General features: G+C 40.6%; 1 protein-coding gene across 1 annotated transcript in view; it reads right to left on the reverse strand.

Moving 5' to 3' along the window:
• LOC134210757 (tetraspanin-1) overlaps positions 1-15,874 on the reverse strand; it is a 130,456-nt gene that overhangs the window by 41,358 nt on the left and 73,224 nt on the right. The window contains exons 2-4 of the mRNA XM_062687004.1: positions 9,293-9,481; positions 1,334-1,516; positions 1,067-1,261 (exon numbers count right to left, since the gene is read on the reverse strand). Coding sequence (XP_062542988.1) covers positions 1,067-1,261; positions 1,334-1,516; positions 9,293-9,481 — 567 coding nt within the window. The remainder of the gene's footprint in view (positions 1-1,066; positions 1,262-1,333; positions 1,517-9,292; positions 9,482-15,874) is intronic.

A 15,874-nucleotide genomic window follows, 5' to 3' on the forward strand; every position in this document is an offset into this window, starting at 1 on the left:
CGCGATTTGTTGGGTTCATCACTGCACTTCACTTCTTCTCAAAGGGCATTGGAATAATCAAGTTTTTACTCACTTCTCCGCACATGAGCAGCCCGAAATGTTGATAGAAGGCAAATTAACCACCACTTTTCGGACACAGTCACTTATTTGAACCGAAAACTTAGTATAAACTGCTAGATTTGCCCGGAAAAAACGATTAAAAACTGATCGCGGAGCGAATGTAAACACCGCGGTGCACCGGCACCGGCAGCTGCAAACTAATAAGTAGGGTGGCTCAAGAAATAATTTTGCTTCGCCACGCTCAGTTGATTATGATTTATAATTTGGGTGTCATCCAATGGTTTGGGCTGGTTTGAATAGGCTTACCGTGCGCAGGTCGTTTCAGGTTTGTATGACAGTTGATATGGCGAGGTTGAATTTAACATTATTCTGATTCTGGCACTCCGTCATTGGGCGATGGCGAGGGGGGAGACCATATGACGGGATGAAATATTTAAGAGCTTCATCTCCATAGACAATCCATATTGAATGGTCGTTCCAATAGTTGGGAGTCGATTTTAATCGAGATTGCGATTCTTTCGCATGATAATTCGGCTTCTCAGAAGAAGAACTACTTATCGAATGCAACTTGTTGCGAAACAAAAAGACGGTTAATGATTACTTTATAAAAAGTTGGTCACGTAGAATATTTTTGAAAACGACGAAACTATGAAAATTATTGTTTTGTTGTTTTTCTTCTCTTAATGAAGAAGTGAAGCCTTGTATCAAAATCCACGTTAGTGAAGTTGATAAAAAAAAGGTTTTTTCCTTTTTTAACTTGTTTAAAGCACTAAATTTGAGTTCATCTAATCGTGCAAATCAAACATTTTTTTTTACTGTATTGCAATTTTAATAAAAGTTTACATTCAATATTTTGCAAATAGGCATTTTCAATCTTCGTTATGATGTTTGAACAAAAACTAAAAAATGATTAAAGAGTCCTGATATTTGAAAAAAAAAACGATTCTTTACACCCTTTTCAAAAACTGCCCTCTTAGTATTATAGAACAACTTAGCAATAACTCACCTGTATTAACGCCGACGATATCGCCACGATGGCGACTTTGATAATGTCCATCTCGATGCTTTTCACCAGGACGTGTGCACAACCAACGTCGTAGATCTTGCTGTCCACAGGATTGTAGCAAGACCAGGGCAGACCCAACTGCTTCTGTCGCTCCTTCTTGAAATCGTGAACATTGTTGATCCCGCAGCATTGTAGCTAAAATACATTGGATAGGATCAAAATTCAACATTGAAAATATTGTTTTTCCCTAGTGGTGAGGATACTGACATCCCGCTGCAAGCGGTTCCAGATGTGCGTCGGATCGGTGATGGCACCTGGCGTGGCAATGAACTGACCGAAACTGGTCTCGATAGCCAGCTCGGCGGGTGTCAGAATGTGGTGTTTTGTTGCGACTGCCCAGCCGCTGATCAGAAACTGGCACACAATCAGTATCACCAGGAATGCACAGAACTGAAACAAATGATGGGATTATAAATTCGCTTAACTTTAATATAAAGCATTGAGAATAATTATCAATAAAAAGTTTGTTCACTGGTTTGGAATATGGTTTCGACCTTAAATATGCCCATTTTTCTATTTGTCATCAATCCTCTCAAGTAAATATCATATCTCCGATTATATACCTATTATGCAAAACGCCAGCCTTCCATGGGAAGGTGATGTGAACACCGGAAGCTATGTGTGAACAACTATGGGATTCTGGTAATTAAATCTGTGATGTATCAGACAGTCGCATGTTGTAAATGACTTGGTAGTGTAACCATCTTTTCAACATGTCAAAAGTTTCCAATTTGCCTAGAGGGGCTCCGCTCGACGATTTTTTTACATTGAGCATGTGTTAATTATAGAATCGCAACTACTGCTAATGAGCATAAGGTGCTTGCTGAAATGGTTGCCATGATAGTACTTTTTCTTAGTTTTCAAATAATGTAATCGGACAGTCATGCTTTGTTTCACAGTTAGAACGAGGCAGAGATAAATGCATAATGCTCATTTGTGTCATGCGTGGTCACTATTTATAGGAAAATCGTGACTAACGTCAAATAAAAGCACTATTCACCGCGTGTTTCAGCAATGATTCCTATCCGGGCCACAATAGAAAATGGAAATTAAATGCACATTGTAACGAATTTGCTCAGTGTTGACTGATAAACAGCGTTTTCTCATACCTAATTGAATGAAAATTTGCACGTCTGAAAACATCGGTATTTAAAGTAGCATTCATATTTTAGTAATTATTTTTAACTGTACACTGTCGTTTTGATATAAACTAATGTCATACTTCCTAAATTAGATCAAATGTTCTTCCTAATTTAGTTTCACGAATAACTTATACTAAATGTGATTTTTGTGGCGTACTTTTGGGAAATGTTCTTCGATTTGCAATTGTGATGAATGTCGCTCCGTACAGTAATTATATCTTTTGCTATTTAACCTTTCCGCAGTAGCTACATCTTTCAAACCATAATCATTTTTTAGACTAATTATTTGTAGATTTAGTGATCCCTATCCCCAAGAGTATGACCCAGAGGCCTATCCCTTTATTCTACCATACCATGATTTTCCAGTTCGTCACCTCCATGACCGCCGCCATTGTAGTGAACAGCGATATAATTATCGTTCTTCATGGGACTCCCTCTTTGCAAATATACGGGAACAATCTCAATCATTTCTGCTCAACACGCGGTACGCCTTTTACGAAATTCAATGTTGCTCACCCTCAAATTGTTATCTGATTCTAAGAAAACGCAGCTAACCCTAAAGATGAGATAGCATAAAACTAGATGATTACTTGCATTGTACACCTACAGCATTAGTCAACCAAAGGCGGAATGAGACATCTATTGTGTTGATATTTCACAGAAACGATTTCAGAATCACTCCTTTTCGATAAGATGTAGGATAAGAGTCATTTTATTACTGTTGTAGATATAGTAAATTTTTGATTCCATAGCCAAAGAAAATAAAACTCTGTTTTCTGAACAAGTTTTACACTTATCTTAGCTACTACTACTATGTTTCCGATTAATGAAGGCGACTAAAGTTTTTTTTATTAGTAAGGAACCTCCTCTCCGGATGTGCAAATCTGATCGAGCGTCTGTTCTCCATGTTAGGAGCGGCTCACAACAGCGTCTTTTCCCCATGTTAGGAGCAGCTGATCGTCGTCCGTGTGCCAGCTGCAGCGAGGGACTCTAAGCAAAACTGTGCACACCATGCTGCATCGTGTCAGCATCGCCTTCTCCATGTAGGTAGTGCAACCCTGGTAAGGTATCCCACCGAAGATCCTACAGTTACCAAGAAAGGCAAAAGTAGAGCAAACGGATTGATTCAACGGCAACAGCCCCCCAGGTAAGAAAGATGGAAGGAATATCAGCAGGTGGATTTTGCTATTTGAAAACCGTGTTTAACTTTGCGTCAGCGGCGACAAGCTTACACGGGAGCTATACAACTCTTCTGAATGTCCATCGAAAAAAGAATGAAATTAGCTTCAATTTATATGTGACGGTAACAGCTGATGGGAAGGACGAAATCCCGATCGAGCTTCTCAAACACGGAAGTGAGCAGCTGCATCAATCAATCCACCACATTATCCAGAAAATATGGGAGGATAAAGAACTGCCTGCCGGCTGGTTGGATGGCCTCATATGCCCAATCTATAAGAAAGGGCACAGACTAGAGTGTGCCAATTACAGAGGGATCACCCTTCTGAACTCGGCGTACAAAATCCTGTCGCGTATCCTGTTTAACAGACTGAGACCGCTTGAGGAGTCCTTCGTCGGCGAATACCAGACAGGTTTTCGTGAGGGCCGATCAACGACGGATCAGATGTTTAGCCTGCGGATGATCCTTGATAAATTCCGGGAGTACAACTTGCAGACTCACCATCTGTTTATTGATTTCAAAGCAGCGTACGATTCAGTGAAAAGAATTTAGCTGTGGCAGATAATGTCCTAGCATGGTTTTTCGGCGAAACTGATCAGACTGATACGTGCAACGCTGGATGGCTCGAAATCAAGTATTCGGATTTAAGACGAAGTGTCAACCTCGTTTGTGACCTTAGACGGATTGAAGGGTGATGCACTTTCGAATTTATTGTTCAACATTATTGCAGTCGAGGGCGCTATTAGGAGATCTGGCGTGCAGAGAAACGGCACTATCATCACATGGTAGCATATGCTCCTGAGCTTTGCGGACGGCATCGACCTAATTGGAATCGATCGCAGAGCAGTAGTGAAGGCTTTTGTCCCACTGAAGAGGGAGACGGCGAGAATTGGCTTAACCATTAACTCTACCAAGACAAAGTACATGGTGGCAGGTAGAGATAGAAGAAGGGTGGCGTTGGTGCTGAGATAGTGCATTATGGGGATGTGTTTGAAGTTGTTGAAGAATTAATTTACCTTGGAACGCTTGTGACATGTGACAATGACGTTTCCTGTGAAGCAAAAAGACGTATTGCTGCTGCGAATAGGGCCTGTTATGGATTACGTAACCAATTACGAAATTTGCTCTATACAAAACTCTAATTCTGATTCTACCAGTGGCCCTTTATGGACATGAAACATGAACGTTAAAAGAGGCCGACCGGAGAGCTTTCGGGGTTTTCGAGCGAAAATTGCTGCGAACAAGACTCGGAGGGAAACTAGAAAATGGTGTCTGGCGCCGGCGCATGAATCATGAGCTGCTTCAAGTATACAAAGACGCAAATATTGTGAATCGTATAAAATACGGCAGACCTCAGTGGGCTGGTCACATAGTGCGAATGTTGGAAGAAAGAAAAGCGAAAACAATGTGATGTGAGATCCCATCTTTTCGGCAATTCTGCAGAGTCTATTATATATAGAGTTGCGCAAATAGTGAAGTCAAATCTACCTATTCAACTGATAAACCGTCTTCATATCGAGCAAAGTAAACAAATGCTCATTGGTAAATCGGAAGTATTGTTATCGCCCGATGATTATTATGGCGAATTAAAACGCAAGAATTGAAATGTATTTGATTTGTTCTAGAATCAGCTTCAAAACATTTCTATACACCCACAATAAAGTAGCAACAAGAAACTCACGAATGAGTTTTACAAATAAACGAAAGAAAATAAAGAAACTCACGTGTTTGCACTCTGTGGGTGACTTAGTTTTCGAATTAAAAATCTTTAGAAGTGAACACTACCGTGAAGTCAATTGAAGTTGCCAACATAGTAACAAGAGCATCATTCATAATCAGTGTGAGAAGATCCTATTTGCGCAATTTTATAATCAAAAACTCAAGCTCTATCTGGTAAAAGGGCGAATGTTGCAAGAGAGAATTCTCTTAGTCGACTTCCCCTCTTTTGAATAAAAGTGACAAGCAAAGGATTTCTTTGCAGTTTACCACCTCAGAATGCGAGTTCGCATTATTTTCTATCGTTCTGAGGCGATAACCCACATAGAAGTCCGCTGCTTGTCACTTTTATTTGAAAGAGGGGAAGTCGACGAAGAGAATTCTCTCTTGCGACTTTCGCCCTTATTCCATATAGAGCTTGAACTTTGCTTTTCTGACCTGACCTGAAAAATATCCTGGAGTTGAAGCTGATTCACTCCAATATCATTTAAAAAGTCTGGAACAAGATGCAAAATAGTCGCGATTGCGAGCATGTAGAAAGATTTCTTGGACTGATGGTAAATTACTAGAATTTCCATCTAGATTCATCATCATCAATTGATAATAAAACAGACTCTTGTGAATGATGATTAACTCATTACCAAATTTTCAAATCGACGAGTATTTTTATAGCGCGAACATGATCGAAGAAGCGGGCGAAAAAGCTACAATACGTCCACTACAGAGCTTCGTAACTGGGTATCTAGCTTCGAAGATTCCCTGTAGGCCATGGGAGAATGTAAGAAGGATTAGTGCATACGGTTCAATGAAGATAAGGAGTCCGGATCTGAGCGAGTTCTGGAGATCGTGTGGAGCCCTGCGAGCGACGAGTTTTCGTTTTCTACCAAACCAAGAGACGATCTGGTGCCGTTCTTGTCCGGCGAGCAGCTGCCAACGAAACGGATCGTGTTGAGCTGCGTGATGAGCTTTTTCGACCCGTTAGGACTGCTGTCCGTTTTCACTTTCTACGGGAAGCTGCTGATCCAAGATTTGTGGCGTATCGGATGTGAGTGGGACCAGAAGATCAGCGAAGAGTGCGCGGTGGAATGGAGTAATTGGATCCGAAGGCTCCCGGAAGTATGTGGCGGACATACGCTGCGATATGACAGCATGCAACTACATGTGTTTGTAGACGCAAGCCAGGACGCGTACGGTGCCGGAGCATTAATCCGCATAGAGACAGCCCCCGAACCGTTGTGTTCGATCATGATGCCGAGGTCCAAGGTGGCACCATTGCAACACATGTCAATACCACGTCTGGAGCTGAAAGCGGCAGTTTTGGTAGTAAGATTGGCTAACTCCGCCAGCGAGATCCTTTCATAAACAGTAACGAGGAGACCCGTACGTGCCTGAACTTCCATGAGATCTCAGTAACTGCGGTTTTCCAAGTGGAATGTTCTGGCGTGTGTTTACCGATTCGCATCGAATTTGCAGAAGGAAACGAGTTGGGCTGGAAATCGGTTTCTTTCCGGCCACTACAAGAGTAAGAAACTTGGTGAAAGAAAAAGTGCGAATGAAGATATTGCCGCAGAAGCGAAACGAGTACCAGAAGGCGGAGATGTATCTCTGGAGATCGACTCAAGCTGATTGCTTTGTAGACGAGATTCGCGTGCTCAAAAAGAATCATCATACACCCAGGTTTTTTTTACGCGGTTGGAATTCATTAATTTCTCGGTTAACCTAAACTTTTGCAGCTTTTGAAATACCCCCTGAATTTTCTTTGATTTTTTGTGAATTTTTTCGTGGGGTTAACTCATTGTTTCATTGACGCTGAAGGTCTTAAACGACTAAAACCAAACCGTGTAAAAAAAAACCTGGGTGCCAACTAGGCCAGCAGCGCCACCAAGTGGAGAAGACAAGCAGCCTGTACGTTCTGAGTACTTTCCTATATGCCGAAGACGTACTACGGATGGAGGACAGAATAGCGCAAGGATCATTGCTGCCATTCGAGCTGCTGTTCCCGATTATTTTGCCGAAGATGCATACGTTGTTGTTGGTCGAGTTCTATCATCAGCGAGTATCCCATGGGAACGCGGAGACCGCCGCCAATGAAATTCGACAGCGCTTCTACGTGCAGAACCTGCTAGTAGAGATGAAGAGGATTGGGAGAGCGTGCGTCTGGTGTAAGGTGCAGAAATGCCGCCCGACAAACCCAAGGATGGCTCCACTGCCGAAGTCGCGCGTAATGCTGCATTTGCCACCGTTTCGCCAGGCGTGAAAATGGTCGAAAGGGACAATTTTTTTAAAAAGACAGAAGGTCTAAACGGACTTCCTTCTTCTGTTTTCTTCTGTCTTATTCCTTCTTTGTTTTCCTCTATCCTTCATACAAATTTTTTCTTCCATTTTTTTTCCTTCATCCTTTGTTGTTCTTCTTTCTTTCTTTTTCGTTCTTCCATCTTCCTTCTTCCATCTCACATCTTCCATCTTTCTTCTTACTTCTTTCTTTTTCCTTCTTCCTTTACCTTTCTACTTTTCGATCTTTTGTCCTTTCGACCTTCTATCCCTTTTGATGTTTTGTATTTTCAACCTTTTGTTCTTTTTGACCTTTTGTCCATTCGACCCAGTCAAGTATAAAATTGGTTGGTTAAGGTCACTCCTGACGGAATCCAAGTTTAAAAGTGCTCGCGTTTTCGGGGGCACACCAATCGATACAGAGACGGCGCACAACTGTAATTTTTGTTGATTTTGCTTTGCTGCGTCGCAGCATGCGTGAAATAATAAAAATGACAGTTGTGCGTTGCTTCCGTATCGAGTGGTGTGCCCCCGAAAACGCGAGCACTTTTAAACTTGGATTCCGTCAGGATTGACCTTAAGGCATATCGTCCTGCCAACATTGGGGCAATTTGGCAAGTGAACGTTTTCAAAAAATGCAACATTTTTGAATAAGTAAGTAATTTTATATCATACTAGGCGAACCTGGCTGAACTCGCTCGGGTTTTATTCTCAGTCTGTCAATCATTTAGTTGATTGCAACGTCGCACTCTAGATCGATTTTAGTTCGAGGCTCATGGCATACTTCAGAAATCATGTAACCGTTGCATTTGAACAATTTTTCAACTTTCCTCGTCAAATAGATCAAAACTTAGTAGGGGAAGTGCATCGGTTTTGGCCAACTTAGTGCCTAATTTGGCCAACCCTGGAAAATACATATTTTTCCAAAATAATCGATCAGTTGAAAGCAGCGTTGAACCGTGAGGGATATATCTTTTGATGGAACTAATAAAACCCTCGCGAATTGCTTTATTTTTGGAGTTATTCGCAAAATTGGCCAAATTAGGAACATGGCCAAAACCGGTACAGTTCCCCTACCTATATATACACAGCTGATCCAAGACGAATCGATTACTGAGGATATTTTGCAAATCAGTCCATCCGTTTGTGGGTTATATTGTCTCAAAGAGAATGCAAAATCATTTTTATGTTTAGAGATTAACCACTGACGCAAGCTATTTAGGTGCCTAACTGAGTGCTCCAGTGCAAATTTTACGCACAGTATAAAAGCGTCGCTTTATTCTTCTAAGCAATCAAATATTGAAAATTACATCAAATCCTTAGCTTCTAGTATTTTGCTATTATTTCCATTATGTAATACAAAAATATTTCCAAATTCGCATAGTACCTTCGTTAGGTTAGAACGTTAGATGTTCCAAAGAAATGTGGAAAATATGGGGTTTCACGCCTTTCTATCTATTAACTTGACACTTTTCTCTCTGCCCATATAATTATAGGTCTAGTTCCGATACGTCCGTCGTATTTACATTAATCTGACCAAATACTAGAAAGCCGGTTTGAGGCCTCTTCCACAATGACATAAATCGTTTCTAAAAAAATAACGAATCATCAATTACAAATAAATTAAATGTATTATTCTGTCGTAGATCCAAGTCATGCTCTGCTTTTTAACAACCTGCACCTGTCATCGCTCATCACGTGAAGATAAGATAAGAACCCCAGTTTAAGATGCAATGCTGTCGCATTAAACAATACAATCCGTGTCGAGAGACTCGGCAACACACTTATCGGAAGAGCCCTAATGAGCGCTATTCAAAAAGTAGGTAAAAGAAAGTGCAGAGAGGTACTCAAACTTACCGTTCCTAAGTAGCATCGGTGCTTTTTGCTCGTCGAAGTCCACCCAAGGTAGCAGAGCAGCTGGGCCACCAGCCCCAAGACGATGATGACCACGAACGGTTCCCAAAACTGGTCGTTAACTATTGCCGAATACTGCCGGTGAGTCCATAGCAGGAACGCGCCAATCACCAGCTGGGCGCCACCACAAATCTGTCGTGTGGATGAATGAATTCGCCAGATCAAGGGAGAAATGAAAAGTTGAAGAATTTAATGTAATTAGTCGTAAATAAATCAGGCCATATGCAACCATCCGTTCGGCCGCCGTTTGCAACCGAATATGCTAATGGACTGCATATAGGTTTTATAGACAAGTCCCATAAAGAGTGCCAGGCAGTGTAGTTGCTAGAATAATTGCATCTCGTTTAGATAGTTACCAAGATCGCTACAAGCTGAAAGTCAGACGTGGGATTATATGATGGCAATGTGATTTTTACACATCGTAAAAAGTTTGTTTTGGCTGCACCGAGAATAGTGAGTTCTCCGGAAGATGGCCCCGCAATATAAGTTGGAACGCAAAAATAGAACCTACATAAACAGTTGCTACGATACGATGGATACGATACGACCAGGGCCGGGGCTGCCAGATGTCAGAACATGTTTTTGTTTCGAAAACATTGGTAAAAGCGATAATACTTTCATTCGAATAAAATTAACTGGCAACTTTACAAACTACCCTTGTTGTTCCCCCATTCATGGGATCTGTGGAATCTCGAGATGTTGGCTGGTTTCAATACCAAGGCAAAGGAGAAGGAATGGTGTTTGCTTTCAACATGCCATACTCATTATTCTAGTTTAATACGCAGTACCGCACACGATGCATTATTATAAAATGAAGCAAAAATTCGAGTGGTGAAAAAGTTGCGTTGAAGAAAGGGATGCAAATGGCAATAAATATTTATCATAAACTAAAAATGTAACCGATTTTTACATTACTACAATTATATAACTTGCATCATCAATCGCAACGCAGCGACATAATTAATTGAGTATCTTGCCACTCGTCACCATTGAAGGACCCATCATGGATATATCGATATACAGTGGTTAGACAAAAAGATTGAAATAGGCAACATTTTGTCGAAATTCAAACAAGAATAACAGTATGTTCCCTCGTAAGGCTTCACTAAGTATTAAATTCAATTGACGATGAATCACGTTGAACGCCGCTATGAAAAATTCCTTGGGTATCCCGTCTATCCCCGGTGACTTTTTCGATGCACTCGATTTGATTATGCTGAGAAGATTTCATCTGTTGTCACTTCATTCACCAGTTCCAGGTTTTCTTGCGCTTCTCTGGGAATCCTGGTGGACGTGGTTGCTTCCTGGGGATCTCTTATATTACTTGTAGTATACAGATCACGAAAGTACTGGAGAACATGGCCATCTATTTCAGCAGAACCGACAATATATTGCTGTTGAACTTAGATGGATTTTATAAACGTGCTAGACTTTTTCTTCATTCGATCACCTAATTGATAGGACGATATGCTTTCTTCACCGATGAACTGATCATTTATGCGTATGAACTTTTTTGAGAATTCCCGTTGTAATCGCAACTTTTTTCCCTTTAGTAAATTAACTTCACTTATTTTATTAGGATCTTGATAAAGTCGAGACTTGCTGTTCGATCTTATAAAACTATATTCTACTTCACGATTCAAGCAGTCCCATGAATCCCGCATTTGTAAATTTTGAATTAGTGTTCGCAACGCTGCACTTTTGTTGTTAACCCCTCAGGGGTTACCCCTGTTGCATCCTTATTGTGGATAACACAATTAAACTCACCTCCAACCATAACATACTCAGCTCCACTTTGTAAATAGTAGGGAGTGTACTGATTGAACATATTTTCTCTACTTCGATAGTTTGGCACACCACTGGGTGCGTACATATTGCAAATCTAGACCAACATTTGAAAAGGGCGTAAAAGCCTAAATTGATTCCTTCTGATTCCTCGTCCACATATATGTATAGCTATATATGCAGACGAAGATTATAGTAACTGAATTGTTTATTTTCACACAAATGATTCTGCTCTCGAGACTTCGTTGCACATTAGTTACAGGGATATGCACTGTGCTATAGCACCATCTAGTTTATCTCCGTCCACAGCAGGGATTTTGAACATCGCTTGCGATTCTCTCTGTGATTCTCTTATATTGGAGACTTTATCGATGTCTGTGGTAGGTAATGCTACTTTTAACGACGAATTATCATTCGATTCGCGAAGTCGAAGCAAATTCTGCTCTTCTCTTCTATGGGAAATCCCATTGCTATCTGTGATCTGTCAGAGTTTGAGTGAAACATGGCCGCCATCTCCTCCTCTCTGTTGCTCTACTGTAAAAACCCATAAAGAACTGTCATTGTTTGTGTGAAGAATTTTGCTTCGACTTCGCGAATTGCGTCTGAGAAAGAGTTCCCGTTCGTTTACCAATACAGTCGTCCTTTCTGCTTCGTTTTGACCACAAGCAACGTTCATCAGAGTGGAGTTTGTTTCGGAGTGACTTCCCACTGAATGTGAGCCATAATAGGAATTCGGTTCGGAAACCGACGGCACCAGTACTACATGGTTTTCAACAGCAGCAACATCCACAGCTTCAACCTCAACAGCAGCAGTATTTGTAGACCGACCTCGTTTTACATTACCTAGCTTCACAAATTCAGGCATTACAGCTTCACATGAATTTGCTGCAGCGTTCCCTTGTGATGATAAGTCGATTAACATACTCCCTGCGATATCTGCATATGTCGAACGCTCTTCCCGTGCTCGTTGTAATCTTGCACTTAGGTCTGACTTTTGCAAAATCTGCTTTTGTTCTGCATACAGGTCATACCCGGATGCACCTGATTGGTGCAGTGTTTGCACGTGGCTGGCTGCCCCGAATAATACACTAGTGTCTTTTCCCCTTGCACAACGACATACGATTAGATGTGTTTACGCAGCGCTACTCTGGCTACTCGTATGCGAGTATAGACATCTTTGTATATGAAGTTATCACCTCACATAAGCTCTCTAATGGATATTACCTCGCCGTAGTGTTGGAGGGTGATCAGAGGTAACATTTTCGGATAGATCATGGATCTTGACTTCAATTCCACCATCATCCATACTTAGTTTCACTTTATACTTTTCATTGTTCATCTCAACATCACGTTTTCCGTTGTCCAGAATGACGGTCTCTTGTGCAGTCTTGAGATCTCTCATCATTCACTTGTAGTCGTAACACCGCGTCCAATCCTAGTCCCAGAATGTTGTGCACAAAATGATGCGTTTCTTCATACGACATTCGTTTGTGTGGCTCGGAAGCCTCCTTTCAAAAGGCTCGGAAGCCTCCTTTCAAGAGGCTCGGAAGCCTCTTTTCAAGAGGTTCGGAAGCCTCCACTTTAGCCTCTTACCCAGCAACTCCTATCCCTACCTCCCCGCGGTGTTGGCCGGGATACGAGAAACCTTAGGGAAGATCGGGTAACCAACCCCGGTGGGAACTATGGTCGTATGCTGACAGGGAAGGGGGGATTTGCTCCTCTCCGGAGGTGCAAATCTTGTTGAGCGTCTGTTCTCCATGTCAGGATCGGCTCACAACTGCGTCTGTTCTCCATGTTAGGGGCGGCTGATCATCGTCCGAGTGCCAGCGAGGGACTCTAAGTGAAACTGTGCACCATGGTCTACCGGAAATAAGGAAGAATGGTCCTCCGGAAATTTAGGGGGTTTGGTGTCAGGCCCTGCAAGCCAGCCAAAAAAAAAACTCACGCAACGAACAATCCACAAGAGAGTACGGACCGGAACCATCGGCGAAGACCACTGCGACGAAAAGGGACTAGCGATTGGAAACTCGGTTCGTGGAACTACAAATCTCTCAACTTCATCGGGAGCACACGCATACTCGCCGATGTGCTCAAGGACCGTGGATTCGGCATCGTAGCGCTGCAGGGGGTTTATTGGAAGAGATCAATGATGCGAACGTTTAGAGGTAATCATACCATCTACCAGAGCTGCGGCAACACACACGAGCTGGGAACAGCTTTCATAGTGATGGGCGATATGCAAAGGCGCGTGATCGAGTGGTGGCCGATCAATGAAAGAATGTGCAGGTTGAGGATCAAAGGCCGGTTCTTCAACTTCAGCATAATCAACGTCCATAGCCCACACTCCGGAAGCACTGATGATGATAAGGACGCATTCTACGCGCAGCTGGAACGTGAGTACGACAGCTAAATGTTCTAAATGCACAAATTTCTAGTAGGGGAAGGGGGGCAACATGCCCTAGCTAAGCAAACACTGCTCTATTGTCTTATTTGTAACACTATTCATGGGTATTTTTACATTATGCATCAGTTAAACAAGATAGCTAGTAGATGCCATTCAAAAATTGTCAAAAATCTCAATCATATTGATAATACACAGGATTTTGTTTTTACACGATTTTTTTTCGCTCGTATTTTTGATCGTGTGACTTCAATTTGCCACCAAACTCTTCGCAACATGTTTCAAAAAATCCAGAATAAATCAAAGAAAAATCACATTATAATTAAGATACGTTAAACATTTAGGATGAGTGGAAAATTGAAAAAATGTAAATCGCGTAAAAACAAAATCCAGTGTATTCACATTTCAAAAAAGTGGTGATATTCTGTTGCCGGAAAACTCATGAGGCAAAACGCCTTTTAGCTGGCAGCTCCTAGGGAACAACGTACCACGCATCGGTGAATCAGTATTCTAGTATGGATAGTCCGTGGAGATGCAAGTACTTTGTAGGTTATTGCCACTAGGGCGTTTTGCCTCGCCAAAATGTTAGATGTTTCTTCAAAATGTGGAAATTTTTGGTTTTTCCGACCTTCCCATGCACTATTTTGAAACTTTCTTCGCATATCCTACATAATTTTAGATCTATTTTTGTTACGGACATCTTAATGACGGTAAATATGAGGGAAACCACAAAAGGCGTTTTGCATCGGGGGTGGGTGTTTTGGGGCCTCTTCCCCTAGTGCGTATGAAAAAGGTTATGACATAGAGAAGCTTGCATTTAAAAATCAACATGAAATTCTAAATAAAACGATTTTAAATTCACAAAAGGTTCATAGTTCTAAGGAGATTCCTGCGATATGAAAAAGTGACAGTGTTACAGAAAAAAGCACTCAAATTCCTAAAACAATCAAGGTTAAAAAATAGTGTTACAATAACGATTGAAATTGAATTCCAAAACAAATCTCAACCCTTTCAGGACGGATGGGTCATATATGCCCAGCGTTTTAGATTGTTTAAAAAAATAACAAAAGAGAGCTAGGCCACCATTTTCTTTAACAAAATTGTTTATTTAGATATTGGCTAGAAATTTTCCATAACGGGGAAATGTAACAAGTCATTAAAATACAACTTTGGGTCAGCTGTTGAGGAAAACAAATCAAACGCACGGAAATTGATTCAGAGTGCGGTGCTGCAAATAGTTCATTGTGACATTTGCATCACCTGGGCAATAGAGCCCTGCACGGATTGCTTTTTATCTTTCTCACTGCAAAGAAATTAGAAAACAACAAGGCCAATAAATGTCATATTTCACGAAGAACGAGATAGAATGAGATTCGTTCGTGCAGTGCCCTATAGGGCACTATCACATCAATAAAGTGCAATAAAAAAAAGAAAATTTCCATTAAACAGCAATCAAATTGAATTTTTTTTACATGAACTTCAAACGCTTTTAAAGAAGGGGTAATCTATGGAAAAATGCTCAATTTTATTGCATTATTGAAACATCTTTAATGGAAAATTTCCTTTTTTTCCAATGCTCTTTATTGATTTTTTCGTGCAAAGGTTTTAATATTTGGTAAAAAAAAAATTGATTTTGTGGAAAATTTTGTAATTATTAATTGCTAATAGTGATTCATTTATGAAATGTTTGTTTTTTTTCCGTAGAACATTTTGATTTCTCTATGGAAAATTCTTCTTTTATATTTGCAATTTTTGGTTTTAAAAGTGTTAATTTATTTTTATTTTGTGGAAAATTCTTAATTGTTTTTGGAAATTTTGCATTATTTGTAGAAAAATTTAATATTTTTTATTGCTCATACCATGATTTCTTTATTGGAAATTTCTTAATTGTTATGCAAAATTTAAAAAAATATTAGGCTGAGTTTTTATTTCAGTCGATATAGATATCTTAGATCATCGACTCATGGAAGGTCTATTGTAGCTTGTTAAAGTAATAAATTAAATCGCATTGGCTCAATGGACTTGCTTGGATGCTTAGCGGTGCACGGATACAACGTCCAGGACCTGGTTGATCGAGTCGTTCCAAAACTTCGTAATACCATGTCTTATGATTACAAAGATATTTGTGGACATATTCTCAGCTTAGGAAATTTTGTTTCTTGACATGATTTTTGATACTTTCGAGGATATGTACTACAGAGCAGTTTGGCCTATGACACCCAAAAAAAATACGACTTTTCAGTTCTTTCTATAATATTTTTGGCAAGATCGAGTGGAAAACCCTAAATATGTACGTTAAATCCATTTAAAAATCGTCCTGAAAGGGTTAAATACCAAAA

Source organism: Armigeres subalbatus, chromosome 2 (assembly GCF_024139115.2).
Source record: "Armigeres subalbatus isolate Guangzhou_Male chromosome 2, GZ_Asu_2, whole genome shotgun sequence".
In the NCBI taxonomy this organism is placed as follows: Eukaryota; Metazoa; Arthropoda; class Insecta; order Diptera; family Culicidae; genus Armigeres; species Armigeres subalbatus.